At 37.3% G+C, this 26,279-nt stretch overlaps 1 protein-coding gene across 3 annotated transcripts; it reads left to right on the forward strand.

The window, feature by feature from the left end:
- Positions 1–3,221: 3,221 nt before the first annotated feature.
- On the forward strand, positions 3,222–25,486 carry Dg (Dystroglycan). Of its 3 annotated transcripts, XM_008197226.3 has the most exons (8): positions 3,222–3,379; positions 9,874–9,929; positions 21,132–21,351; positions 21,398–21,700; positions 21,755–23,329; positions 23,375–23,593; positions 23,640–23,972; positions 24,199–25,486. In XM_008197226.3, the coding sequence occupies exons 3-8, from the start codon at positions 21,139–21,141 to the stop codon at positions 24,922–24,924; spliced, it is 3,369 nt and encodes a 1,122-aa protein (XP_008195448.2). In that variant the 5' UTR covers positions 3,222–3,379; positions 9,874–9,929; positions 21,132–21,138; the 3' UTR covers positions 24,925–25,486. The 3 variants fall into 3 exon arrangements, with proteins under 3 accessions (XP_008195448.2, XP_008195449.2, XP_974516.3); XM_008197227.3 differs by lacking the exon at positions 9,874–9,929 and having other exon boundaries at positions 3,236–3,379; XM_969423.5 differs by lacking the exons at positions 3,222–3,379; positions 9,874–9,929 and adding an exon at positions 18,857–18,976.
- Positions 25,487–26,279: the final 793 nt, after the last annotated feature.

Consider the following 26,279-nt stretch of genomic DNA (forward strand, 5'->3'; position numbering starts at 1 on the left):
ATTTAATTTAAATTTTGATCATGTTATTGTGTAAAACAATACACAAGTCAGTAAATTTGACCATTTATACAATTTTAATAATTCAATTCGTTGGCCTTTGTAAAGCTCAGAACACAAACAACTCGTTTGGGAAGGAAAGCCTCCTGGTTGGTTCATCGATACATCTCCGAATTAAAATTGGCTTCCAACACATTTATAACAATTTCCTCGGATTATTTTGACACGAAACCGGACAAATAATTTAATTCCGTTCACAGTTTGACGCCTAATTACGAGCCGAGTAATTGAAACCCCGCAAACAATTAGACTGTCAGTTGTCTTGGTGGGCGGTGGCGTCGTCCGTTCGACAAAAACTCCCTTTGCACTTTTGCGTTATCACCGCACAATTAATTGCCTGATTAGTTATCTGCAGCTGTGTTTTTGCAGCTTTGCAAACACGAAAACACTCGGTATAGTCGGGGCGAAATTGTGATTAATGCACTCGGAAATTGAAAATGATATCAAAGTATGTCTGTTTAAAATAATTAAGACATTTTTTTGTGTTACGAGAAATTTTTAATATAGTCTCGAGTTTATCTTGCATTTTATGTAATATTTCACGAGGGAGAGAATTCCTCATTGTAGACGTTCGTTCCTTACGCTCCCTAAAAAGAAGTTTGGTATGTCGTTTATGAAAGCGAAGTGAATCAAGGTGTGCATAGGGAAAATCTGCTTTAATACACTTCCGGTTAAATCTCTATGATCTATCTAAACATAATCCCAGAGAGAGGAATATAAATTTACGTGTTGTGTTTACGGATCCGGGTATTACCACTAATTTTAATTGCACTCGAATAATGAGCACGATATTATCGATGCAATAATAATCAGACCAAATTTGGAGGTTTTTTTTGACTGGCGAATTTATAAAATGCATGAGAGAGTGCAAGTCAGTCAATCCAGCTAACTAGATTTGGCGCTCATCTACTGCGTTCATCTAATTTGCGGCTGGAAGGGTTGTCCTCCACCTCATTCCAATACTCTTAAGGTCTTTATTAAGTAAATCCGGACGTGCTTTCATCTATTTTTTCACTATTATACCTGACAAGGTGTGTCCCAATCCAAACACCTTTTTTAAATATTACACACAAATATAATTACATATTTAACTGGGAAAACTGTATTAAAACGGTTTGAATTTCTTTAATCCACCTAAACTCAAAATTTTCGAAAGTACACTGAAGCCTCGATTTTGATAGAATCCTACGATTATCACAATAATATCACATTGCCGTTGTTTTTAAAATTCGTAATACTAGCTCTTATAAGGAGGCTAGGAAATTTCTGTGTAAAGTCTAATACAAACTGAATGTGTTTGAAGCACAAAGTGTCTATAAATAAATGTAGGATCGTAGTAGGTATTAAAAGTTTGCCGCTTGTTTCAAGAAAAAACGAACAATAATAGTACTTAAAAAAAATGGTTTTACTGGTTGCTTTGGTAGATAAAAATTGGTATTTTTCAGAAATTTTATAAAACTAAACTAAATAAATCTTTTATAAAGACAGTATATTTTACCATAATATCTCAAAAACTAATAAACATACAGAATTCAGCGTTTGCTAGTAAATACTGTATACTTGTCTCTACACACCTGATTTTTTTCAGAGTTTTTCTACCTAGCTTATACTCGTAGTTTTAATATTTTTAAGTCATATGTCATATGCCTTTTTGGAACAAAATTACATACATCGAGAAAAATAAACTCTTTAATGGCAAACGCTAGTTTTTGTGCGACTATTATTCTTTGAGATATACAGTGGAAACTATTTAAATCGAATCTCTATCATACAATGGTAGTATAGTTCAATTATTTTTGAAAAAAAATACATAAATTTGGTGATTTTTTAGGAGATTTATGATAAAATTCGGCAAAAATAAGAGTTTTTTAGTCAAAGACGTGCTGAAAATGATAAAAAAAGGTAAAACAATGTCATTTTTATCATTATCTGGACCACATTACTTAACTATTTTATTCCGAGAAAGACCTGATTTGAAATGATTTTTTTTTATTTTTTAGAGGTTATTAATACAAGATATCAAGCATATGTCTGTCTTTTTACAATATATTTTACAAAATTTTCAAGAAGAAAGACTAACTTAAACATGTAATATACTGCAAATTTATATTTTGTGAATTTAAATTAGTTTGTTTATTTTATAATTGTCAAACAAAAGGATATGAGAATATAAAGAAATACGTAGAAATTTCGATATTTTGAATTTTTTGTGGTAACAGGTAATTCAACTGCTAGAGGTTCTACTGTAGTTATATTTCCAGAACGCGTTGAGACTTTTAGTGGTTTTTAAGAAATAGCAGACGGAAAATTCAAAGCAATCTACTAGATATTAGGGGACTTAGGTAAACAAGATTGTTTTTTTTTAAACAACCGATACAATAAAAAATAGATTAATAAACAAATTTATTGAATAAGTAAAATGCTGAACTAAAAAATTATGATACATAACAAAGACAAAGATAACAAAATTTTGTTGAAATAATAAAGGAGACAAGAATTATAAGGCCAATAATGTACATAAGAAAAGTGAGGAGCTAGTACACAATAAAAAAAAATATCAATAAAGATATTAAAATCAAGCAAAAATAAGACATTACAAAATAGAAAACGTACGTATTTACCTACTGAAGAAGAGAATCCTAAATTTCAAAAACGTAAAAATACAGAAATTTAATGGAGAAGGCGAAAAATATGAAAAAATAGCAAAAGCATAAAGAAGTACATCTATTACGAAACAAAGACGAAGAACAAATAAGGATTTAGATAGATAATTGCAAAAATGAGACCATTTAGCATCAGCTTTATATGGAATCATATAGAAAACATCATAATATAAATTCCTTGCGTGTTACAGGGGTTCCACTGTAATTATTTTCCAAAAATCTTGATAAAAACCTACACAAGATACCACAGATTCAGTCTCCAGAGCCATCTCTTGTGCATAATCAACATTTTTTACAGAACATTTTCCACCCCAAACTCGCAACCCTCCTCACTTACAACCCCCACCAGCTAGAGCAACCCACCCTTAACCACAGACCGAAATCTGTACTCTTTCTTCTCTTTCTACAGAATTCCCAGTTACGTAATCACTTCCATTCTCTATTCTCTACCAGATGTCGCCGTAGCACCTCCTCACTCACACCACAGATCGAAAGACCAGCTGTTAGGAGGGGCAAATGGGCAGTTGTGCATCTGAAAACTGACAGTCCACGAGCATAGTACGAGATGAAAGGGTAGTGAACGCGCTTCTAGTGTAGTGTTTGTGCCATCATCAGCAAAGGGTTAGCCACTTCACTACTCCTCATCGACCATCCAAGAGGTGAAAAATCCACCTTTAATCCCTCTAAACCCTCACTTTCTGTTAGAAATTCCATGAAAAGCTCACATGTGCGACCCGATCCCGAGCCGGTTTCTCGCTGAAGGGGGCGCATAAAGCCCGAAACGGGGTACAATACAGCAAGCTTTGTGTTTCCCCTCGAGTAAAAGCGCCCATTTGTTATTTTAAGAAACGGAAAAAGCTCCATTTGTTTTAATGGCTTGTTTTGGAATTCTTGACGCGACATGAGTCAAATAAATGAGCAGCGATTAAAGATACGATGCATATGAGTTAACTTAATTGAACATGAGAGGATATTATGGCCATATTTAGACACAAAGAGCGCTTCAAGGCTCCGAAAATCAAATAAAGGCAAATATGTGTCGATGGTATTTGCTTACAAAAGTTGCACAAGTCGACGGTTTAACACTCGGCTGCGAAAGCAATCATAATAACTAGCTGCATTTTCATGACTGATAATTCCAAATTATTAATCTGGCAATGAGAGCGCTCCATATCGTTCAATAAAACATTAATTCGGATTGATGGCTAATGAAATAATTAATCCGAATGGAATCAAATTATTCCGTGAGTAATTTGTAAAGGAAATCACCAAACAAACAAAAAGGAAAAAGATAATAATAATTAATGAAAAGCCCCGAGTTTTGTATCAAACACTTCAAAGGGAGAATTTCGAATGGAAAAGAAAATTAAAAAGAGCTCGGAATTAGGAAACTTTACCGCGAATGTAATTCGAGACGGAGTCATTGTTTATCGTCAGATTTACGTCAAAACTATAAATTTAAAAATAAGCTCAAATCGGAGTAAATAAATTTATCAATCCAAACAAATTCGTTTTATTTTGATTTTGATTATCCAGCGTTACATCACTTCTTTGAAGCCGCCGAGTCTAAAATTATTACGACCGCAAAGCTCCTTGATTGAAATTTGAAATTAATTTCGTCGCATGCCTTTTAAGGGTCGCTCCTTGGCCTTCGTCCGTCTTGAATACCAATATTTTATGACAAATCACCAGTTTTAGCAAAAATACCGTATGCACTATCTCTTGCATAAATCTCGGCCCCTTTATAGCCCCATTACCGCTACAAAACACTTTGATTTGCCTCTTTTACGGCCGGAGATGCTGCGAGTGGGCATCTCATGTTCATAACCCATAACCCGATCTTTATTAAAGGTAATAACTAAGCACATAAACTATTAGTTTCTTTGTGCGAAAATATCGCTCTTCCAAACAACTTTCAACCCACGATGCTCCTGGATAAGAAAAATCTAATCCTTCGGGTTTTCCACTCCTGACGCTAATTTATGATCGACACAATTTTTCACTCTTTCATTCACTAGTGTGAGTGGTGTCTTATCCTTAAATGTGTAAAACGAAAGTTCCTTTTCTACTTGTTCTTGAATCTCCCCTAATCTTTAGGTTTTGTTATCTCTTAAACTTTCTTGTTTTTTTTTCTAACTTTTCGCAAACTGGTAGTGGTATTTTTGCGTTTTTAATTAAAAAAATGCATCAACTCGCACTTTCAACCCGGATTTTCGCCTTTATCACCTTGCAGCGATAATTAAAGCGCTGTTATTCCAGAGATATCGAAAATAGCAACCCGGAAACAAGTACTGCCAACTGAAATCGTAATTTTAACCGCAGAATGTTCCCCGTGTTGTGATATATTCGCGTTAAGCGGAAGAACAAAAGTGTCTTGAGAGAATTTTCTCGTTCGAACTTTCCTAATGTAATTTTCGTCGTGAATTGATAAAGAAAGCAAACGAGAAGTTGGGAAATATTGATTTGTTTTAGGGTAAATACGAGGACATTTCAAACACTGATGAATGCAAACAGCTGTCGAACGAGATGAAAGTATTTTTCGAAATTACATTTGCAGCGAAATGAAAAATTGCACCAACGATTGAAATAACGACGCCGGAATGTTGTAATCGCAACTGTGCGTGCTTGGGCGGCTTTTCACGCGATCGAAATAAAAATTTGTAATTTTTGAAACACATTGCTATTTTCAGATCGCTTGTTTGAAAGATAACGCTCCTGTTTGATTAAAAAGTGTAATAAACGCATTTGCATTGAACTTATAAATAACCCAAGGTTGCTAATTTAATGACACTTTATTTGTTGCCAACCAAGTATAAAAAAACACAGACAAGTTAGAACACTCCGCATATGAATTGTTTTAAGGAGACTCAACAAGGCTTCATTACAGTCGTGGTTTCACGAACTAAGTGATAAAGCTTTGTTGTTTGTAAGTGATGTTAAACCTCGCATATCTCTCGAGTAATCCACATTTAGTTAAGATTTCCATCACATTTCCCTCATGTCGGTCGTCACGTCCTTAGATTTTTATTAATGACCGAATTATCGCTCATTGAATGAAATAGTAACCTGGCTGACCCCACTTATCACAATATTTGGAAAATTCGTGTTAGTCCCCGCTTTATTTGGGCGTGAACGCGGAAGCTTAAAGTGGGTCGTTAACTTCAAAGCGTCGCTTCAAAAGGGCCGACCCAAATATTCCTACATAGAGGAAATCTACGATATTACGTTGATATATGAAAGGACGCGCAAATATTTAACTCTTGTCGAAGAAATTTGAATGAGAAAAGAGCCAGCTAAATAAGACCGGTTTGGACCATATGGGCGCAAATAAGGCCAGATGCAGCACGCACAAGTCAACACTGCGCAATTTTTGCCACAAATTAACTTTTCCGATTTTTTTCGAGTACCCTCGGTTTTTTTTTTGGAAAAGTAGTTATTAACAGTTGGATTGTTGGGTGTCAACTTATTTCAAATTCAGGGGCCTGTTGGTGGTGTTGCAGAGCCATAGATTATCATTTAATGCCCGGAGTCCGTCTCTGTCGAGGCGGCTCGGCTCGTTTCCAAGGTCGCAAAATCAATACTCTGCACACCCTGTACTTGTATAAATCTCCGGTTCAGACACTCTGTATAGTCCGGAAGTTGTTGCTGCCCTATTAACTTCCGATTGTCCGTCTCTGTACATAATAGTCGGGCACTCCCAAGTCAAGTCGTCCGCAATGCCTTCTCCACTGCAGAAAATAAAAAAATCTTGTCTCGTACATATTAATGTCACGTGCCGACGATGGATGCCACCGACAGTGATTTGTGAACTTCCGGTGTGTCTCGATCATTACACAGTGGAGGTGGCAAGGTTCATATTTTAATTGTGAAAGCTTTCGCGAATTTTGATAATGTGATAGAGTGCTTTCTCGTTAATGCACAACTTGGGTAAACTTGACTGCAGTCACAACTTCCGTTTCCTGTTAACTTATAATTATGCTCCACGCCAGGGCTTCTGATACTGGAGAGAATAGCCGAACATGAATCGGAGCTTAATTAAAAGTTTACAAAAGTGTCTTTTTAAATCAACGAACGATTCTGCTACCTGCTCGCCAAGGTTGTAATAAACAGAAATAAACGCCCAAAAATGCCAAAAATATCACCTTTTCCTTTTATAATCCCTTTTCTTTCTTTCTCCTTATAACGAGCTACACAATATTTTCATATTTTATACTTAAGGAGAAAATAAACATTATTATTATTATTATTATTATTATTATTATTATTATTATTATTATTATTGTTATTATTTCGATGTTAAACCTAAAAAAAACGTTTAATTTTGAAGTAAATTAAATTTTACTTTCTTCTCGCAAATAAAGAATGGTTTAATTCATTTGTTTAGTATATAGGGACAAGTTTAAAGTTTATTTCGTTTAAAAATTATATATTGATTAATTTTATTTAGCAAAAAAGTTAATTATGATTTGCTTTTTTATTGCATAATTTTCTTTAAGAAGTGGTTTGTTAAATTTTTCATTATTCTGCCTGCTTACAGTTAGCAGGATCGCCATCCACAGCAGGGGCATCATTTACACTTTGTTCGACTGTACATAGCCCATTTAACAACTAACTTGAAATTTTTTAGAAAAATACGAATGGGTAAAGCAAACTTTAATTAAACGTTACTAAAATAGTTAAGATTAAAAAAAAATCAATTTCCAAAAATTATTTCGTTATTAGATGAAAAATTTAATAACCAAAAGCGGTAATTGTTTCATTTTCGATCAAATTTAGTGAATTTTCGGTGCAGTTTAAAAGCTCAACAATCGGCTTTCTGTTAGAAAAATGTAGAGATATAATTCAATTTTAGGCCCAACTTCGTAATTTTGTGGTCCAACGTACTATTTTAATTAAAAAACACTCATTATTGTGTATTGGACCTCATTATCATCAAACCTAATTTTATGTGTAGATTTTGGAATATGAAACATTTTCGTTCAAATGTTTTGGTGTCCCTGGTCCAAAATCGGGGGGCGTTGAGGCCCGATCCCTGGGGAGAATCAGATTTGTTCCCATTTGTGAGAAATATCAGTTGTAATTTTTCGCCGACCATCTGGCACGTTTTCTCATGTTTTTCGAGGTGAAAAGTCAACAAAATCTCGAAAACCGATTCGTTTGACCTCTTTGCAATTAAGTAGATAAATAGTGAACGAAATCGGTATGAATTTTTAATGACACGGAGCAAATATGATAGAGTCAACATGTACACAGATTTCTGAGAAGTGTGCGTCGATAATGCAACAGGAATATTTAAAAAGTCGAGTGCGCTTTGAAAGAAATTCCAATTATTTTTCGACTGTGGAGAAAAGGGAGCTTTGTCCGTTATAACGAGGAAAAAACCGGCCTAAAGTTTTAATTTGTTTCCTGTTTTTCTGAAAAAGCAGGACTCGATCTTTAAAAGGAAGTAAAAACTTGTCAAGCTCATTAATTGGTTCAAGTGCAGCAGAAACTCGAATTTAAATTGTCTCGGACTAGATTTCTCCACGGGAGATCTCTCTATTAAAGCTCGTATATTTGCACAAGCCGCCATCACAAGCCGATAAAATAAATCAATTTCTTTTTTCATCCTATGAATTAGTTCACTGACCTACTCGTCTTACTCATCTCGCGCGAAAATAGCTCGGATTTATTTTCGCTTCTGCAAAATTCGTGACCAGTTGAAGGAATCCCGCATTGTCAGCTTACGTCATGTTGGGGCTTTAATTGTCTTAATAAACAATTAGAACGGAATTTAGCTCGATAAATCTCGACAAAGACAGAGAATCCGTAAGTTCGCTACCGAAAAAACACAATTAAAATTAATTTCATAATTTCAAACAGCCATCTGGTGCACACATGTCCGATAACGACTTTAGTTTACTCGAGAAAACATTGTTTACGTTTAACCCGACTTCACCCCAATTCACCCCGAAAAATCGAATTACCTGAAACGTAGCTCAAAGCTAATTCACTCAATTTTCATTGTTTGTTCACTCGTTTTATTTTCGCGTTCGCAATAATTAATCAAACTTTGTTGGCGAGTTAATTTGGCCAAAATGATTGATTTCGGACGATGAAAAATCGAAATTTGGAGACGCTCAAAAGCTGAGGTCGCGGGGATTTATTCCAGCTTTTAGGGATTTTTCCTCAGAGGTGAGCATCGACCTAATATTATTGTTGGAGTTATACACCAGGAAAATATTGACAAGGCCTAAAAATCACAAAAGCATGTGAATACTAAAATTGGAAATGATGAAATCGGGAAAATATTTTGGCAAGTCAGCCTTGTATTTTCAAAATAAATGACGTTAGAATTTTGAACTTTTTAGCGACCCTGTATTTTAAGCCGAATCGGTTTGAATGAGACGATCCTGTGTAAAAAATCCTTCCACTTATTTGGACTCGCGTCATTTTTTATCCGATTCACTCTCCACCAGCAATCTCGAGCCATTTTTCCCGCTTGTGTGATTTATTATTGCATTAAAATTTTGACGTGAAATAAACTTCGACGTGTGTATGTTTCCTCAGATAAGACACATAAACCGCTAAATCTCACGTGTCGATTTTTTATATTCAACACGTGTTCCGATTGTGATGACACCAGCAACACGTGATCGATCCCAAAACCACTCTATCTAAGAAAAAAGCCCTCCTCTATGAATATTTTACTACAACCCTTCGAAACCCATCTCACAATTAATTACTGCAGCTTAGAGCCAGGCTTTGTGAGACTTCCTGCAGCAAGAGCCCGAAAAACTGATAAATCATCGCATCTGAGCCATTTTCACTTACAAGTCTCAAGACTGACCGTAATTCGAGACCCCATTATCCCCTTATCGAATTTTTGGGGCAAGCCCACGTCACATTTTCTGATTTATTGCAACGAAATGCATGACCGAAATCAATTTGAAACTGGTCCAAAGTCGGTCTATTTTTACACAGTTTAATTGTCACGATAATAATAGCGGACGAAATTCTATTTGGAAGAAAGCACAGCTTTTCGGGCAGATATAATAAACGGACAACACAAAGCTTCAAAGCTCGTTGTATCGAGCACAGTTGCCAAGTTCCTTGTTAACTCGCTCACAAAGATTCTCGTATTATTCCAACCCATACTTGTGTTTTGTTGCAGATTATTCAATTCGACGAACTTTGCGTACGAAAACCATAAAGCACAAACCAATTAAGGTATGTATCAATAAACCAGTTTCTCTTTCCGCTTCGAATAGATCTGTCTTCTCGTTTGCCGGATGTTCGCACTAATTTACGTTTTTTCACCCCATAACTTATGGGCGATATCACGGCCATGTCACAGTTTATGGGCGAAAGTTTTGGAAAATAAAACTGCCATTTGATCGAAATCAATCGAATGTGTTTGTGGTAAATAAATTAGCGGTCGTTTATTTCTCTAGAAATTGGCTCGGTTCTTTACCACCGCCTTATAAATCTTTAGCACCAATAAAGCGCTCGTGATTGAGGCATTGAATAACAGAAATCGTTCTAATTGACTCAGTTTTTGCTCAGCAAACTTGAACAAAGCCCAGGTAGCGTGCTTTCGTCCACGCTAATAAGCAAAAATCGAGATATATGTTTCATAATTCGACATGACAGGCCCAGAAAGCGAACTTTTATGGCAAGTTAAGTGGAAGTAATTTCCGCTACGAATACGAAATCTTTTTCATATTAATTCGGTGCGGGTTTATTGGATTCTTGGCAACATTTTTCACATTTCGACTAGAATTTCGCTAATCGATAATGGCTGAGCAGCTTTGTTCAACAACAATAATGTGATCAATACTCGGTTCCAGCTTTTGTTGTAATTTGGCGCTTTTATTACATGTATTACATCAGGAAGCGACGGGAGGTTTTAAATTGAATTTCATTGGGAGAATAGAGCCGTTGGAAATTGTTCACCAAATTTATAGATTCGGGGGTTTAATAACACTCCGGAACCCTCCTTCAGAGGAGTGCACTTGGTATTTTTTCGGACATTTTCAATGCGATTTTTTCAAAATTAATTGTAAAATGTGTAATCGTGTTCCCGTTAAGTCCCGATAAAACTAACCCTGACCTACGACCATTTTATCTAAATGAAACTCCTCGATTATCTACAAGTTGTAGTGTAATACACGCTCCAGGAAATTTCTAAGAACAATTCTCGTTTAAGTTTTAATTAACTGTCAACAGAAACATCACGTTATTATCTAAAACGGCCACCGGGGAATATTAATACGTTTCACTACACGGTCTACAGCCTCATTTACCCCACTGGGGAAAATCAATTTAATACACAAAAATACATCCTGCGCTTCTATGCAACACTTTATACACCTTGTAGCGTATAAAATACCCCACCCAGGAGCCAAGCAATTCGTAAATAGCTCGGCGGTAAGAGCCCGGCTTGCCGTCCCAGTGTTCGTGGGTTCGATCCCTGGCTGGGTTTTTTCACTCAGCATTTCCCATGCAGGACAATTTGTATGATTGGATTGTTCTGCGCATCAATGCTGAAAGATTAATGTTCTGTTTATCCTCTCGTCGGTTCGCTTCGGAGTCTTCGAGATGGAAACGCAGGAAACATTTTTTCTGCACTAATCGATTGAGCCCCAGGTTGCAAAAATGATTAGAAAGCTTTGAAGTTCGATTGACATGGAATGTGTTTCGAATAAACGTCGAGCTTTCGGCTGATTTATTGGGTTTAATATGGTGGCAAGTCGATGACGGGTGCAAGTTCTTCTTACAAACTCTTCTCACTGGAGAAGCTTTAACGAGCGAGAGATAAATTTTGTTGAGGTCGAGGCGTTAATTATTGTCGCATTAATTTAAAAACGATTACGCGGTGTGGCTCTTAGAGCGGGAAACCGGGGAAAAACGCAAACTTCTGCAATAACTTCCGCATTTGTAATCAGTGAATTTTTTTTTAAATATGCACTGTTTTTCCGTCCACCCTTGACCCTCAAACAGCCCCAATCTCGTCCTTGCAATTTCCCTTTATCGCAACTTTTCCAGTGCTTTAGCCTTGACTGCCTATTTGTAACCAAAGTTTACGTCAACACGTCTGCATTACATGCCCCCTTTCGACAATATTGTCAGGCCATTGAATTGACTGACATCTGGTGAATGGCAATTTCCCCCAATCTACCCCTTGGAAACCACCACTTTAGGGCGAAATTCGCCCGGAGAGTGGATTTAAGCACACGCGGTATTTAATTGAATGTGAATGCGGATAACATACGGTCCAATACCAGCAAGAAAAATGCCACATATTTTTATGATAATCAAGCTCTGGATTAGTAGTTTCCTGACCGCTGTTTGCGGTTGAGACACAAACCCATTTCGAGCGAAATGATGTCACTTTATCATAAAACAAGCGAAATTTTAATCTTGAAAATTCCCACGAAACCGTAATTAAACGTTTTCAGGCACGCATATTTTTCCACCACGGGAAAATTCACCCAACTGTCGGACTTTATCTCCGTTTCGGAGCGGGTTTAATGGGTCCTCAGACTCGCTGCATTCACTTGTAAGCGGTTTAGTATTTCGCTAATTGAACTGAAATTATGTTTCGAGCGGGTTTTAGCGGTTAATCGATCGATCAATGGTGGTGTAACGCTTCTATTGTCGACAATAAAATGACAAAAACACGTGCGGGACTAAACCAGACTGTATCGATTTATTCCATGTCTAGACGACTTACTAAGCGATGAATTATTAAGCTGCTTCATTTTTTGATTCCCTCAAAAATTACATAATTTTATCGAATAGTAGAGGTTGTTTTAAATAAATTCTTCCCAGGTGCTTCTTTATAATCAGTTTCTAGGCTCTACTCAAAATTATTTCAAAATTCTTCTGTACAGCCTTATTTAGAATTTCTCTAGATTATTTTTAGCATTGTTCCTGTATGTTTTCTAGATTTTCCCTAAGGTTCTTCTCTGAAAGTCGTTTTCTTGTTGTCTAATTATTGTCTTATTTGCTTTTCTAAAGTCGTCTCTATGGATCCAAAATTCGGACTCTTCTGAGGACTAGAGTTCCTATATTGGGAGAGTTGGGACATTGAATGTCAATTTTCAAAAATTTGTTTCATATACGTTCGTTGGAATGTGTAAAAAAACAAACTGGGATAGAAATCAGTGGTGTTACACTTCAAATTTGGCGAAAAGTTAAATAAATTTGTTAATTTTTTTTCTATTTTTCGTCGACCAACTGCGTTTAGAAATGGTTTAGTCGTCGTCAATTTACTGTTTTTCTTAATATCAACTCCAATTTTTTAAAGAGACTTCTTTGTAACAACAAGAATTTTACGTCTGAACTCTTCATCATAAACATTTTTTCCTTAACATTAAGAAATGGTGATCATCGATGAAAGAGAGAGAAATTGAACCTTTCCTGTCAAGTTTTACGTTTATTATTAACAAGCATTTGGAAAAGTGGATTGTCTAAATAATGTTATGTACAAAATCTATGACATTTTGGGAATTTGTCTATGCATTTACAAAATACGTAGGTACTTGCACCCGAAATTGAGTCTAATTTTTAGGAAAGTTTACCCTGTCGCTGCTTGGTCGCCTTTAACATCTACGTGAATTTTAGATTCTGTTTTAAATTATAAAGTTATTGGAATTCACGATTATGTTACGTTTTTGACACAAGAAGACCTTCAATATCATTTTTTTGGAAATCTAAAAAAACGACTGGAAATATGAAGGGTTCTTGATGATCAAATTTTGGTACGAGATGTTTAACTAAAAATTGTGACTGTAAGAAAAGCATTTTTAGCATAGAAGTATGTCTTATGTTATGTATTTAATATTAAAATAAATATCGACAAATTTGAGAAATGTGAACATTAATATTTGTAGGTATTCAATTATTTTCTTTTTTAAATAGTAATCCCAAAATTCCTACGTTTTCTACGTCCCTGGTTAAATTTGACGTAAAATTATGTCATTTTATGCATTTGATAAAAATTATAACCTTGAAATTATTTTCGACATAAACTTTTGACATAAGTTACTAACAAAAATTTTAACAAAAAAGGATAGAAATATATACCTTATCCACATAATACAAAATTGGCTCGGTTTGACGTTCAGTGTCCCAACTCTCCCAATAAAGGAACTCTACTGAGGACTATATTATTAGTCCAGCTTGAGATTTTTTCGTAAATTCTTCTCTAGATTCTTCGTTAGAATTATTTTGAATTCTTGTGAATTTTTTCCACATTCTCAAATTCTTCTATAGTTTCGTTTAGAATTTTTTCTAGATTTCTAAATTTCCCTTAAGATTTTCTTGATTCTTTTTAAAGGCATTTCTAGATCCAAAATCCAAACTCTTCTTTAGAAATCCATCTTTAGATTCTTTTGTAGACTACTTAAAATAATTTTTCAGCAAAATATTTGGATAATAACTAATTTTCGAATAATGTCAGATATTGGAATTTACCAAAACTGCGAAAAGTTACCCAGGTAGGCAACCCTGCCACAGCGCACGCAAATGCGTAAGTCACTTGAAAAGATTGATGGAATTTCGGGCGTTTTATGCGCGCACGTTGAATTTTTCAGCATTCTATCGTAATGTTTGTGGCTTTTTTCCCGCTATCATTTTTGGCATCTTGCCAGCAAAGCTCGCATCAGGAGGAATAAAATAAAGTAAATATCATCGTCTCGTCCCTAATTGTCTAAATCGTCTCAAGTGAATTGATGATTTATCGTTCATCGACATCCACCAGCATGTTTGCTTGTTTAATAAATTTGTTAGTGGAAATAACACGGCCCTTGTGACCAAAGTCGTGCACTTTTCTCACCGAAATTAATTACACGAGGGTCTTGGATATTCCTCCTGCTTTGCAGGAATTTCATTTTATGGCAATAAATTCCGGCGCTGGCATGCTCGTTACTGAAACTTGGAGAATCCAAATGTTCCACTGTGACCGGAATATTGAACAGATTATGGGAAATTGACTTCTTAATCTGTAACGCGTTCGCAGGATCGACGCTTTTTTAGAACGGTGACCTTTTCGCTTTAGAAAGGTCGGCAAAATCGATACTCACCTGGAATATGTCAAAATATCGGGTTCAGGGATGAGCTGGGAGTTAATGACCGACAAGTCGTCAAATTGACGAAAATGTAATAAAACACCAATAATAACCGGACGACTTGTTTGTAATTGAACAAATTTTAACGGAATTGATGGTTAATAAACCTCGATTCGGACTTTATTGTTTCCTCAGTGCAATAACCGAAAATACACATTTTTCGCCCGAATTAAGTGACATCAGGCCTTCTTTTATCGGGTGATCACATCTGCGGTCCGCGAAAGCGGAATTTAGTTATTTAGCAGAAATGTTAACCGAATATATACAGATAAACAAAGATTTTAATTAATTCCTCTTTAAACATTGTTTGCGTAATGAAGTTATTCCAGTTAACTCTATTTAATAATAATACATCCGCATTGTTTGCTTTATGGTTAATTTTACGGCCGATTTCGTACAGAAAGTTAATTGAATATTGATTGAGGCAAATTGGACTTTTTCAATTATGAAATCTTGTCCCCTTGTGTTTACCGAACCCGCCCCTTTTCCACGTTAATTTTTAGCCCACAAAGCTGCCAATAATCCCGCCTCAATCGGAATTAAAACTCGCCAACAATTTCCTAAGTGGTCGAGGAAGTTGCGAAGAGTTTTTGTCGCTTGTCAAAACGGCAAAAAACTTCCTCGACCTCGATTTTCATTATTGAGCCGAAAATAACTCGTTAACGAAATGGACCGTCTTTGAAAACTGCCATTAAGATACCAGATAGAGGGAAGCTTTTTTCATCGACCCACAATCAATAATTTCGCAGTTTATTTATAAAATATATCGTCATTTGCATTATTGCAAGTGACAATGGCATCGCCGCCGCACAGGAAGGACATAAAACCCGGCTAATGTCTCTTTGTTTCGCGTTTATTTCAAACACATTTGTATACAACAGATGTGATGCGAAAAGCGGGAGTTTTTTCGACACAAACACGTCTTCGGAAAGGAATGAAACCGAGATTGGACAGGGTTAACCCTTCGAACGAAGGGGTGGACGGAGAAGGGCCATTTGGTGACTTTACCGCCACACGAACAGAATTCGATTGACTTTTTGGACAATCAAATTGACGCGAAATAAAACCGAGCACGAGACAGTTTGTTCTTTCGACAATCGGCATAATTTTAACGGTGTTGTCGCCACATTTACACATTTAAACTTGGTGATGCTTTAGAAATTAGAAAAAAATGCCATTAGAAAGAAAGACAACAAATTCTGAAATTATTTAAAAAAAGAACAGTATTTTTGTAGATGTTTACCCAAGCCAACCTTTTAAATATTCCCCCAGTTAAGCTAAAAATTTGCCCTTTTTGAGTCTTTAAACAAAAGTTTATTTTGAAACTTTTACTAAATCAAAGCTTTCATTATTTTGCCTTTTTCAAGCTTTTTTGCACAATTTCATTGAAAACAAGCCAAAAATTCACTAAATTGCGCTGAAGATGCTGTTATTTTAGGGTCCTCCAAATGTTTGTAAGCACGTTTTTGGGTAAAAACTAAGTTCGAAAATCGTCTAAAATCGCAAAAATAAGCTTCAAATTTCACAGAAAACAGCAAAATTCCAAAGGATTTGGCAATTATCAGCCGACATATGCAAAATTAAAAACCCAATTGTTTGTCGACCTTTTGAACGCCTTGTGATTGGGCTGTTTTATAGTTGGGAGTGCATTAGCCGATCGATATCCAATGACAAACACCTTGCAATTTTTTGTGCGGTGGAGATAATTTTTATTGGTCAACGTATTGGAGAAACAAAGTGAGAGGCTAAACCGGCTTTAGGGTTGGTCTCTTTCATAAAACTGGAATTCTGTCTACGATACCAATAATCCAGAATATTGATTGCTCTATTTTTTCATTATAGTACCGAAAAATTGGTACTTACGCAAAAAGTTCAAAATCCAAACGAATTTTGAAATTTTTCCGGGAGGTAAAATTTTGTACAACAAATTTTCTCAAAATGTCAGATTTAATCGAGATTGTCTGTGATTTCTTCAGGATTTTCCCCGATTTTTCGTAATCTTTGTGACTAGCAAAAAAAAAAACCTTTTTGCACAAAAAACCAAGGATACTGAAGAATTTCTTTTATTATTAAATCAATTTTTTAAGTAAAAGGTAAAAGTAAGAAGACACTTAAAAGATACTGAGGCGTAAATTGAAGTCGATGTTATTTTCTTCACTCGATTTTATTCGTGTCTGAGGAAAATCTCGTCAAAAATAAGCAGAAAAAATACATTTATTTCAGTTGTTATGAAAGTTCTTGTTTATTTTTTGATCAAAATTTCATTCAAAAAATGAACCGACAAACCACAAAATCTAGTCGAAGAACTCTAAGATCACATTTTTATCTCTTTCGAGCCTTTAAGTACATTTTTGAATTACTCGTAAATTTTCCTCTTTTGTGTGATTTCGCTGGAAGTTCCGAGGAAAATTACCCGACATTATTTTTGCCTTTTGAGGGTTGTAATATTTTATGTTTTTTTAATTAGAACTAAATTTTCAATTTTTTTGCAAGTTAATTTCTTGTACAACTGACAAGAAGACAACATTATCACTAGTTAAATCGCCAGTTATTGTTTTTTTTAATTTTGTACTTGCGCCTATTGTTTGCAAATTCCCTTTAAATGTGCCACTTTCTGCGATAATTCCGGTAGTCTAACTAACGATGATGGATCCTCGTTCGCCTAAATGAAATTAACGCGTGATGAAGGCCCGTTTATTCGAACACAATTGCATTTAGTCGTCGGTACGAGAAGGATCATCATCTGAAACTAGATAAATTGCTAGTTCCGAACCTGGAATAAAAGGAATTAGGTGGAAATCTGCATGTGAATGAATGTGTTGAGTAAGCGGATAGAACTGTTTCCTGTACGTTGGACAGATTAATTCGGCGATTGCACATTTTGCTCTTATTTCGAGGCAATGCAGGAAAGATTTAAACCATCAATCACCACGAGACCTCTTGTACAAATAAATGCATGCATCTGGATAACAATTATCTAGAGTCAACAAGTCTTCGTGAGAAAAGTTCACTCCCAATCCACGCTTCACCCAATTATGAAAACTTTCAGACGCAACAAAATATGGAAAACTCAATAAAAAGTCTTAAATTTCGATGCGAAAGCTTTTACAAGATCGCGCAAAGCGAACCGAAATTATTAAATATGCATTAATTTGAATCTCAACTGGGTTAAATAACATTACTTTATTTAATTAGACGGCTTTCGGAAAAGTGCGCAAACATCAACATCTCCCAAGGGATGGTTTTAATTAATTACCCAGCTCGCTGTGCACCAAATAATTCACTCGACGGTGAACATAACAAATTAAAATTTTGCAAAAAAAATCGCCTTGTGCGAGCAACAAGTAAGCCCGAGTTGTTGGAAACTTCAAGATCGCCATTTAAGATAAGGCAGAATTTTAAGTGTCGCAGGTTCCGCCCTGGTTGGAGTGCTCCCGTTAGCGCATTAATTCGGGCAAAAATCAAGCCGCGCCACATCACTCAAAATTTTGCAAATTTCCGTGACAGAATGAACCAACAAAAACTCGGTGTCAAATCGAAATTTACGAGTGCCGCTCGCTGCGGCGAACCTCCAGGAGAATGCAGCTTTTTCCCCGCCGTGGGCCAGAACATTCCGGAAGAGGAGCCGTCGGAAGAGACGAACTCCGAGTTGAGGAAATACGAAAAAGAGATCGAGGATTACTTGAAGTGTCGCACGCACTGCTTGGAAGAGAAAATGTTTGAGCGCTTCTACTTGATGAGGATCGAGGAGAGCAGGAAGTTTATCGATTTAATTAGGAAAATTAACAAGAGTTGGGATGATTTCGTGGACTATTTGAAGTCGATCGGGGGGCAAGGGGCCTCAGGGGACGGCGACTGCACCGTTTACAGCATCACCAACACGTCGAGTCTCACAGCCGTTTCGCAGATCACTAATGACTCCAAGTGATTTTGTAATAGCTTGAAATACATTTTATGGCCAAGTTTAGTGTCTTATTTGAGAGGAAATGTGACTCGCTCGCGGTGGGGACGCAACTACTGCAGGAAAATGCTCACTTATCATTCTTTCAGTTTGGAGTGAATTGTGATAGTGACACTATGCGAAATTAGAGTCGGTGCTTCGTGACACTTTTCCATTCGAGGATTATTTCGGAAATTAAATTGGTTCGTAATTGGATTTTTCTTCACTTAATGAGTGTTCTCATTGCAAACGCTGCTGATCCGTCTTTTTTTTAATTGAGAAATCAGAAGGAAAAGTCACGAGGGATGTAATTAACTTTTCATTTTTTGCAAGCGGTATAAATAGATGACCGAGACGGATTCTATGAACTCTAAAATTATCTTAATCTTGTTTGCTAATTTGTGCATTTCTCAGATTTAAAACAAACTGATTTGATGAAGTTTCAAGTAAGGTCATTAAAAATGCAATTTGTGGAACTTTAAAAAGACCAGTTGTAATTCAAAACTGCTCAACTTGGGTGAATCACTAAATTATAGCAACTAACAATTTAAGTCACACTTTCTTTTCTGGTCTGTGGGAAATACAGACTGAACCAAAAGTAACGCACAAAATTCGTATCTTTGTTATGAGTTATCTTAAAAAAATCATCGGACAGGTAGATTATATTTTTTAAACTTTACATTTTGACACCATAATGACATTTCTGGCGTCATTCGTTTTTGAGCAATGGCGTCATTTTTAATTTTTTTAAATGACAACTGGCATTTTTTTTTTAGATTCAACAATCATTTAACAAAATTAAAAATGCCGTCACTACTCGAAATCATTGCATAAGATTTTTATAAAACAAACTATTGTCAAAATCTTAGGGAAAAAATCCTACTAAAAATACCTAAAAATTTGAATTGTTTTTATCAACAGCAACCTTCAACTTGCGTTGAAATAACAATTTCAAACGAAGTTTGGTATCAATATTTTATTAGATACTTAAGAGAAGATGGCTAACTTCGGGGAATTTTCCGCTTTTAGAGGCTTTCTCAGGTAAAAAGGAAATTTCAATCGATCTTAGAATGTTTTAATCCAGTCTTTTTTTCACAATTTATTCTTTATACAATGCCGCTTCATAGAACTATTGACAGATATTCAGACATCGAATATTTCCATACTCCATTTACCTATTAAGACCCCAATTCGGAAAAAAGCTAATTTTTGCACAAGTTAACATTTTATATACTTTTAAAGATTTTTTTTAAGTAACTAATTGACAATTTGTGAATTTTACAACTGACACTTTTGACATTTGTTCAGCGGCACAATTTTTTTACGTGTAAACCAATTTCAAAGATAACTAGATGTATACGGTGCATTAAGATGAAAAAAAAATTTCACTATCTGCCGTATTTTATTTGGAATTAAATCGTAGGTCAACAGACTTTGAAAATCAGAGGGTATAGAAAAATATATTTAAATAAAAGTTTTGACAACCTGAGATGAAATTTTTGACCGGTTGGTACCAATAAATTGCTATAACAATAAATTATAACAAAGAACAACGTAGTCAAGTTATTATTACATACAATTTAAACACATTTCTGAAGAGAGGTACAATTCTGTTTTCAATTTTATTCACGTTTTCATTACTTTAAACACAATTTAATTTTGCGGTGTCCGCAGGGAATTCTCAATTCTCATCGTAAGAAATTGGCAACAATGACTCAAAAACGCGAAATACAACGCTAGCTACGATCAACTTGTTCGTAATGAAAACAGAGACTTATTTTTTTCGAGTTGGCGCTCAATTTCATAACCACTTTCTGTGGTTTCCATGGTCTACTCACCCACCCCTTACCAACCCAAATGAATGAACTGGCCCATTTATTATTACAATTAAATAAATTTGTTAAAAATAAACTAAATCTTACCTTTCTCAAGCGGCAAATTTACAAGAATTCTGATGAACACTCACTACACTACTGAACACGATTTTGGTGTCTTTTGCCCAATTCTTGTACGTAGATCGAACAGTTTTAATAAATAGCTGTTTTTGGGCCAATATATTAACACAATTCTCTTATCAAATTAAATTTGAATTGGACGCTAACAGTTCTGAAAAAACGCCATTAAAAAACTAGGCGACGCTAGCGCCACCGTGCCATTGGCGCGCAATTTAGAAATTTGCCAAAATTCCGCGAAATCCAAAATTATCACTCTCAATTTCGGTTGTTTATGCACTTGTCTGGCATGATTAATCAGCCACTAACCCGTCGTTTTCATAAACTATGAGTAATTAGCGATAAACAAACCCAACAGCGTCTAAATATTGCAATTTCCGGTGATTCACCTAAAATACGTTTGCAGGCAATGAATGCGTGACCCTTCCGTGAGAATGTCTTCCTTCGTGGTCGCTGCACTGCTGGCGGTGGCGATCGCGACCCAAGCCTTAGAAGAGGACTTTGCCTTCGACGTCTCCGACGACTTCGAGGTGGAGGTGAACGCCGGCAACAGGGAAATAGAGGCTGCGGTGGGCAAAGTGTTCCACTACGTCGTGCCCCAAGTGGCTGCCACTGGAGGTTTCGAGGTTCGAGACCACGAAATCGCGGTCAAATCTCACAATGTTTTTCCAGGCCAGACGCTCCGACGGCTCGCCTCTCCCTTCGTGGCTACTTTTCGATAAAATCGGAGCAGTTTTCTGGGGTGTGCCGCTCGGTGACGACGTCGGTAGTCTGCATCTAGTCATCAGGAATAGAAACATATCTGAGGACGTGACGATTAACGTGCGCGAAACGTCGGATCTCAAGGACAGGTGTCCCAGCACTGAAGATAACACTGTACTTATCCTTCTCATTGATAAGGGCGTCAGGGCAATCAAACCGAAACAAAGAGCGATAGCTGTTAACAACGTCGCGAAGTTTTTTGGCTTGCCTTATGTAAATCTTTCAATTTTCTTATTAATTTATTTCTGTAATTGCAATTTATTTTAGAGTGCCTTTACTTTAAAACCTCAATTAGAAAAAGACGATATTACGGATAGTTCGGTAGTACTAGCAGGTCCAGGGAATTTCAAGCCAAAGTCGGCGAAATCAACTTCGGTGAAAGTGGCAGTGGGCTGTGATGGGCGTTTGTGGGTGCAAACAGCCCCACTGGTCCATCAGTTGAAGCAACAAGCGCGTGATGGTACCATAAGTGAGGTACTCGGGCTTCCATTGATCGGTTGGAGGGTCAAAACCGAACCAAAATCTTCAAGAACTAAGCGACAAACTGAAGATTATGGTAGCGGTGATTACGATGACGATTATTACGACAACTACGAAGATGAGTACGAATATGAAGAAGAAGATACTAAGAGTAGTACCACCACTACTGTAAGCCCGACCCCGACTCACCCCCATCGGCACCACCATGGTGAGTCCCTACCTGAAGAAACGCACCACCAGAACCAGGAGACCTCGTCACAAGTCGTACCAACAACCGTGGAAATGGTACCGGAAACAACCACAACCACAACAACCCCTAAACCAACAACTGAAGAAACGCCACTCGTGACAAACGCCACCAAAATCGACAACAGCTACGAGTATGAAGATTACGACTACGATTTGGAAGAAAACGAAGAGGACCCGATTGAGAGCAAGACTGTTGTACCTGAATTCGTACCAAAACCAAGCGAGACGACCGAAGCAACAACAACAACAACCGCAAAATCAACAACAATTCAAGTTGTTGAAACGGTACCAACAGTACCCACAACAACAGAACGCGAAACAACAATGATGATTATTGAGGACACGGAACCGGCGACCGTGTTGTACGAAACCACGAATTTAATTCCGGAAACAAGTCCCGTTGCTACAACCGATTTTTCCACCACGACAGCAACAATAACAACAACGACCGAAGAGGAAGAATTGCCAACAACACCAAGTACAACAACCCGGCATGTTGTTGTAACTTCGCCCCGAACCACCGAAATGACCGAATCGGTTGAAATCGAAGAGAAAAACTTCCCCCCGTACATCGAAAACCGGCTCAAGCAAATGTCGGTGATTGCCGGGAAGATCTTCCGGTTCGTGGTCCCGAAAAACACGTTCAACGACTTCGAAGATGGGCATAATCTCACTTTGGAGTTTTTGAATTCGAGGGGTGAGCCCCTGTCGAAGGACTCCTGGTGCCATTTCAACCCCCACCGGCGCGAGATCTACGGGTTGCCCCTCGAGGAGGACGTCTCCAAGTGGGAGTACGTCCTGAAGGCGACCGACCGCGAAGGGGCCTCCATCACGGACGTGTTCACCATCCAGGTGCAACAACACAAGTTGCAACGTGTCGTCAACCACGAAATTTCGCTCTTTATGCGGATCGAGAAACAGCAGGAGTTCCCGCATTTCGTCGACTGGTGTCTGAAGACTTTGCGGGCCTTGGGGAAGATTTATAACACGAATATGACCGAGATCACGGTCCGGAATGTGAATTACACGAGCGAACCGGTGGTTTTTACGTGGACGAATGATTCGATCCCGACGAATTATTGCCCGGTTGAGGAGATCGACAAGCTTTATAAGGTAACGAACGTTTGATTTAATTTTTTGTTATGTTTTCTGTGCTAGATGTTGACGGCCAACGATCGCGGAGACCCCAAACAAGAGCTGAGTCTGCTGTTAACCCCCGATTTAAGGGTGAAGAAGGTGACCAAGCACGGGCTGGGGGTGTGCGAGACGCCTCAAGTCCCGGTGACTCCCCCGACGAACTTTTCGCCCTTTTTGCGCAATCCTGTAGACCATATTAATGCCACGGTTGGCGAGTTGCTCATTTTCAAAGTCCCTGATGTGAGTTTTTTTTGAGTGGTTATTTTTTACTAAAATTCTTGTTCAGGACACTTTTTACGATCCGGAAGATACGGATTCAAGGACTCTCAATATTTCGCTCCTGACGGGCGATCGCCAGGCGATCAAGTCGACCAATTGGTTACAGTTTGACAGTAAGAATCGCGAATTTTATGGGATTCCCCGAAAGCCAGGACGGAGTGAATACCACCTGGTTTGTGTGGATAGTGGAGGTGCTACAGCGACTGATAGTTTGGAAATTGTCGTCTATCCAGCGCACAAAATGCACTATAATGTCGAGTTTAGCATGACGGTGGAGACGCCGTATGACACGTTTGTAAATAGTGCTTCCATGCAGAGGAAATTTGTGGAAAAGTTACAAGTGAGTCTTTTTATTTAATTCATTGGCCATTAATTGAATGGAAAATTACATTATTTCTACCCTTTCGAGCGCTTTAGTACGTTGTAAAAACAAAAAGGCAAATTTTGTCAAAAAAAATTATCCTTTTTGAACGAAATTTTATTAAATATAAGCGACAAAAGTACATATTACCTGTGATTTTGAAACTAAATTAATTTGACATTGACATTTTTTTTCTATTTTTCAGGAAATCTTCGGCGACCGCAACTCCAGCTCTCTCTACTTCAACCCCTTCAAGCAAAAAGACCACTCAACGGTCATCACCTGGTTCAACCGCACGCTCAGCACCAGCAAGTGCCCCCACGACGAAATCAACCACCTGGAGTCGGTGCTCAAGAACCACCAAGACCGCGGCATCTCCCACCAGGTCTCGCGCATCATGGAGCCGGAATTCCTCGTCTCGAAAATCAGCGTCTTCACCATGGGCAACTGCCGCACAAAATCCCTCCCGCCGCCAGTCCACGAGGACGTCATCCCCGTGGACGAAAAATCCCCGGACGCCTCCGCCGCCCAATACCAGTACCTGATGACCTTCATCATCCCCGCGGTCATCATCTCCATCATGCTCTTCTTCGCCGCGCTGTGCGCCTGCGTGCTGTACCGCCGAAGGCGCACCGGGAAGCTGAACGTCGAGGAGGACGGCCGCCAGAGCTACGGCAACAAGGGAATCCCCGTCATTTTCCAGGAGGAGTTGGAGGAGAAGCCCGAATCCGGGATGAAGACGCCGGTGATTTTAAAAGACGAGAAGCCGCCGCTTGCGCCCCCGGAGTACAGCAAAAGCGGCTCGCTGAAGCTGACCGACGACTCGGAGCCCTACCAGCCGCCGCCGCCGTTCACGCGCACCGACGGCCGGCAGCCGCGCCCCAAGCCCACCCCCACGTACAGGAAGCCGCCCCCGTATGTGCCCCCCTAACAATTACACTTCACCTTTTTTCAGCAATAATCAGTTACTGCCAGTTTTTTTCACGATGCCAAATCTGCTGCTACCGCTTTCACTTTGTTTGATTATTATGTGATATTGCGTTCGGATTTATTAAGCTGAGAACCAAAATTGTACTTTATGGCGTGTAGGATTAACGAGAACTAATAGATTAGGTCTTCTAAGGCTGTTTTTACTTTATTGCTTTAGGTTTCGACACGGTTTACTGTCGCACAATCTTTTTTTAACTCTGTACATTTATTTTTTATCCATGTATCTTGATATTAAAGCGTTTTTATATTTAAGTTTAGTTACCAATAACTTTGTACTGTAAAAATTTATAATGTTTTATATAAGACTTTTTGTAAGGATGTACTCGAATCATATCAATAAGGCTAGAGTTTATTTGTAATCTATACGTAACTGACTTACTTTTAAATGGTTTGAATGTATCATATCAATAAATCCCCATATTTGTCCCCGACGATATCATACTTTTGTATTATTAACGAGTCATTATAATAATACCTAATTGTTCAATAAACACTAAAAACAACACACCGTCTCTCATTAAACACCCAAAAACCCTTTTTGACTTCACCTTGTGCAAAAAAGTTACACAGTTTTCCGTTATTTTCCTTTCAGGGTCTGTTATTGTTATTACTAAGTTTTTATTATTTGGAGAAAAATTATCAAACATCAAAAAATTATCTATGATTGTTTGGAAAATTTAGGCGCATTATCTCAATATCTTCTGGTTTGTTAACATCCTCAAATCTTTAGCAAGGAAGTGACGAAAGTGCAGAATAATCATAAATTTCATAAAAACAGCATTTGACAAAAGAAATGAAAATAACTTTTTTTCGGTATAAACGTCTTTATTTTGTTAAGAGTTGTAAGATTTGTCGTTTCCACTAAGTAAATAAAAAAAAAGTGGTCAAAGTGCCAAAAACTTAAATCTAATTTTGAAGAGATAAGGTATATTTCGTGAACAAAAATTTTTTTTGCCATAGGAAGTTTTAATTCGGTTTTTTATACGCAAGATGGTCCGAGATTTTTGAATCATCCTGTATAAAAAATGGATAAAAAAATAAAAATTAAACGTTAAAATTATAATAATGCGATAGATTTATAACTTAGCTATAAGTGCAACAGCGATGGAAGACTTGAGTAAACTTATGCAGCCAGTTATACGGTCTAGTGTCCATTTTGATCGATTTTTGTGAATGAAATAGTTTTGTGATTTGCGCGTTTTGTAATTTTCGTGTTTTTTCACACTCCAAAAAAAAATTCATTGACGCACAATCCCAAAAATTTCAAAAATAAAAATTGGAGCGCGATGACTTTAG

Source organism: Tribolium castaneum, chromosome 3 (assembly GCF_031307605.1).
Source record: "Tribolium castaneum strain GA2 chromosome 3, icTriCast1.1, whole genome shotgun sequence".
In the NCBI taxonomy this organism is placed as follows: domain Eukaryota; kingdom Metazoa; phylum Arthropoda; class Insecta; order Coleoptera; family Tenebrionidae; genus Tribolium; species Tribolium castaneum.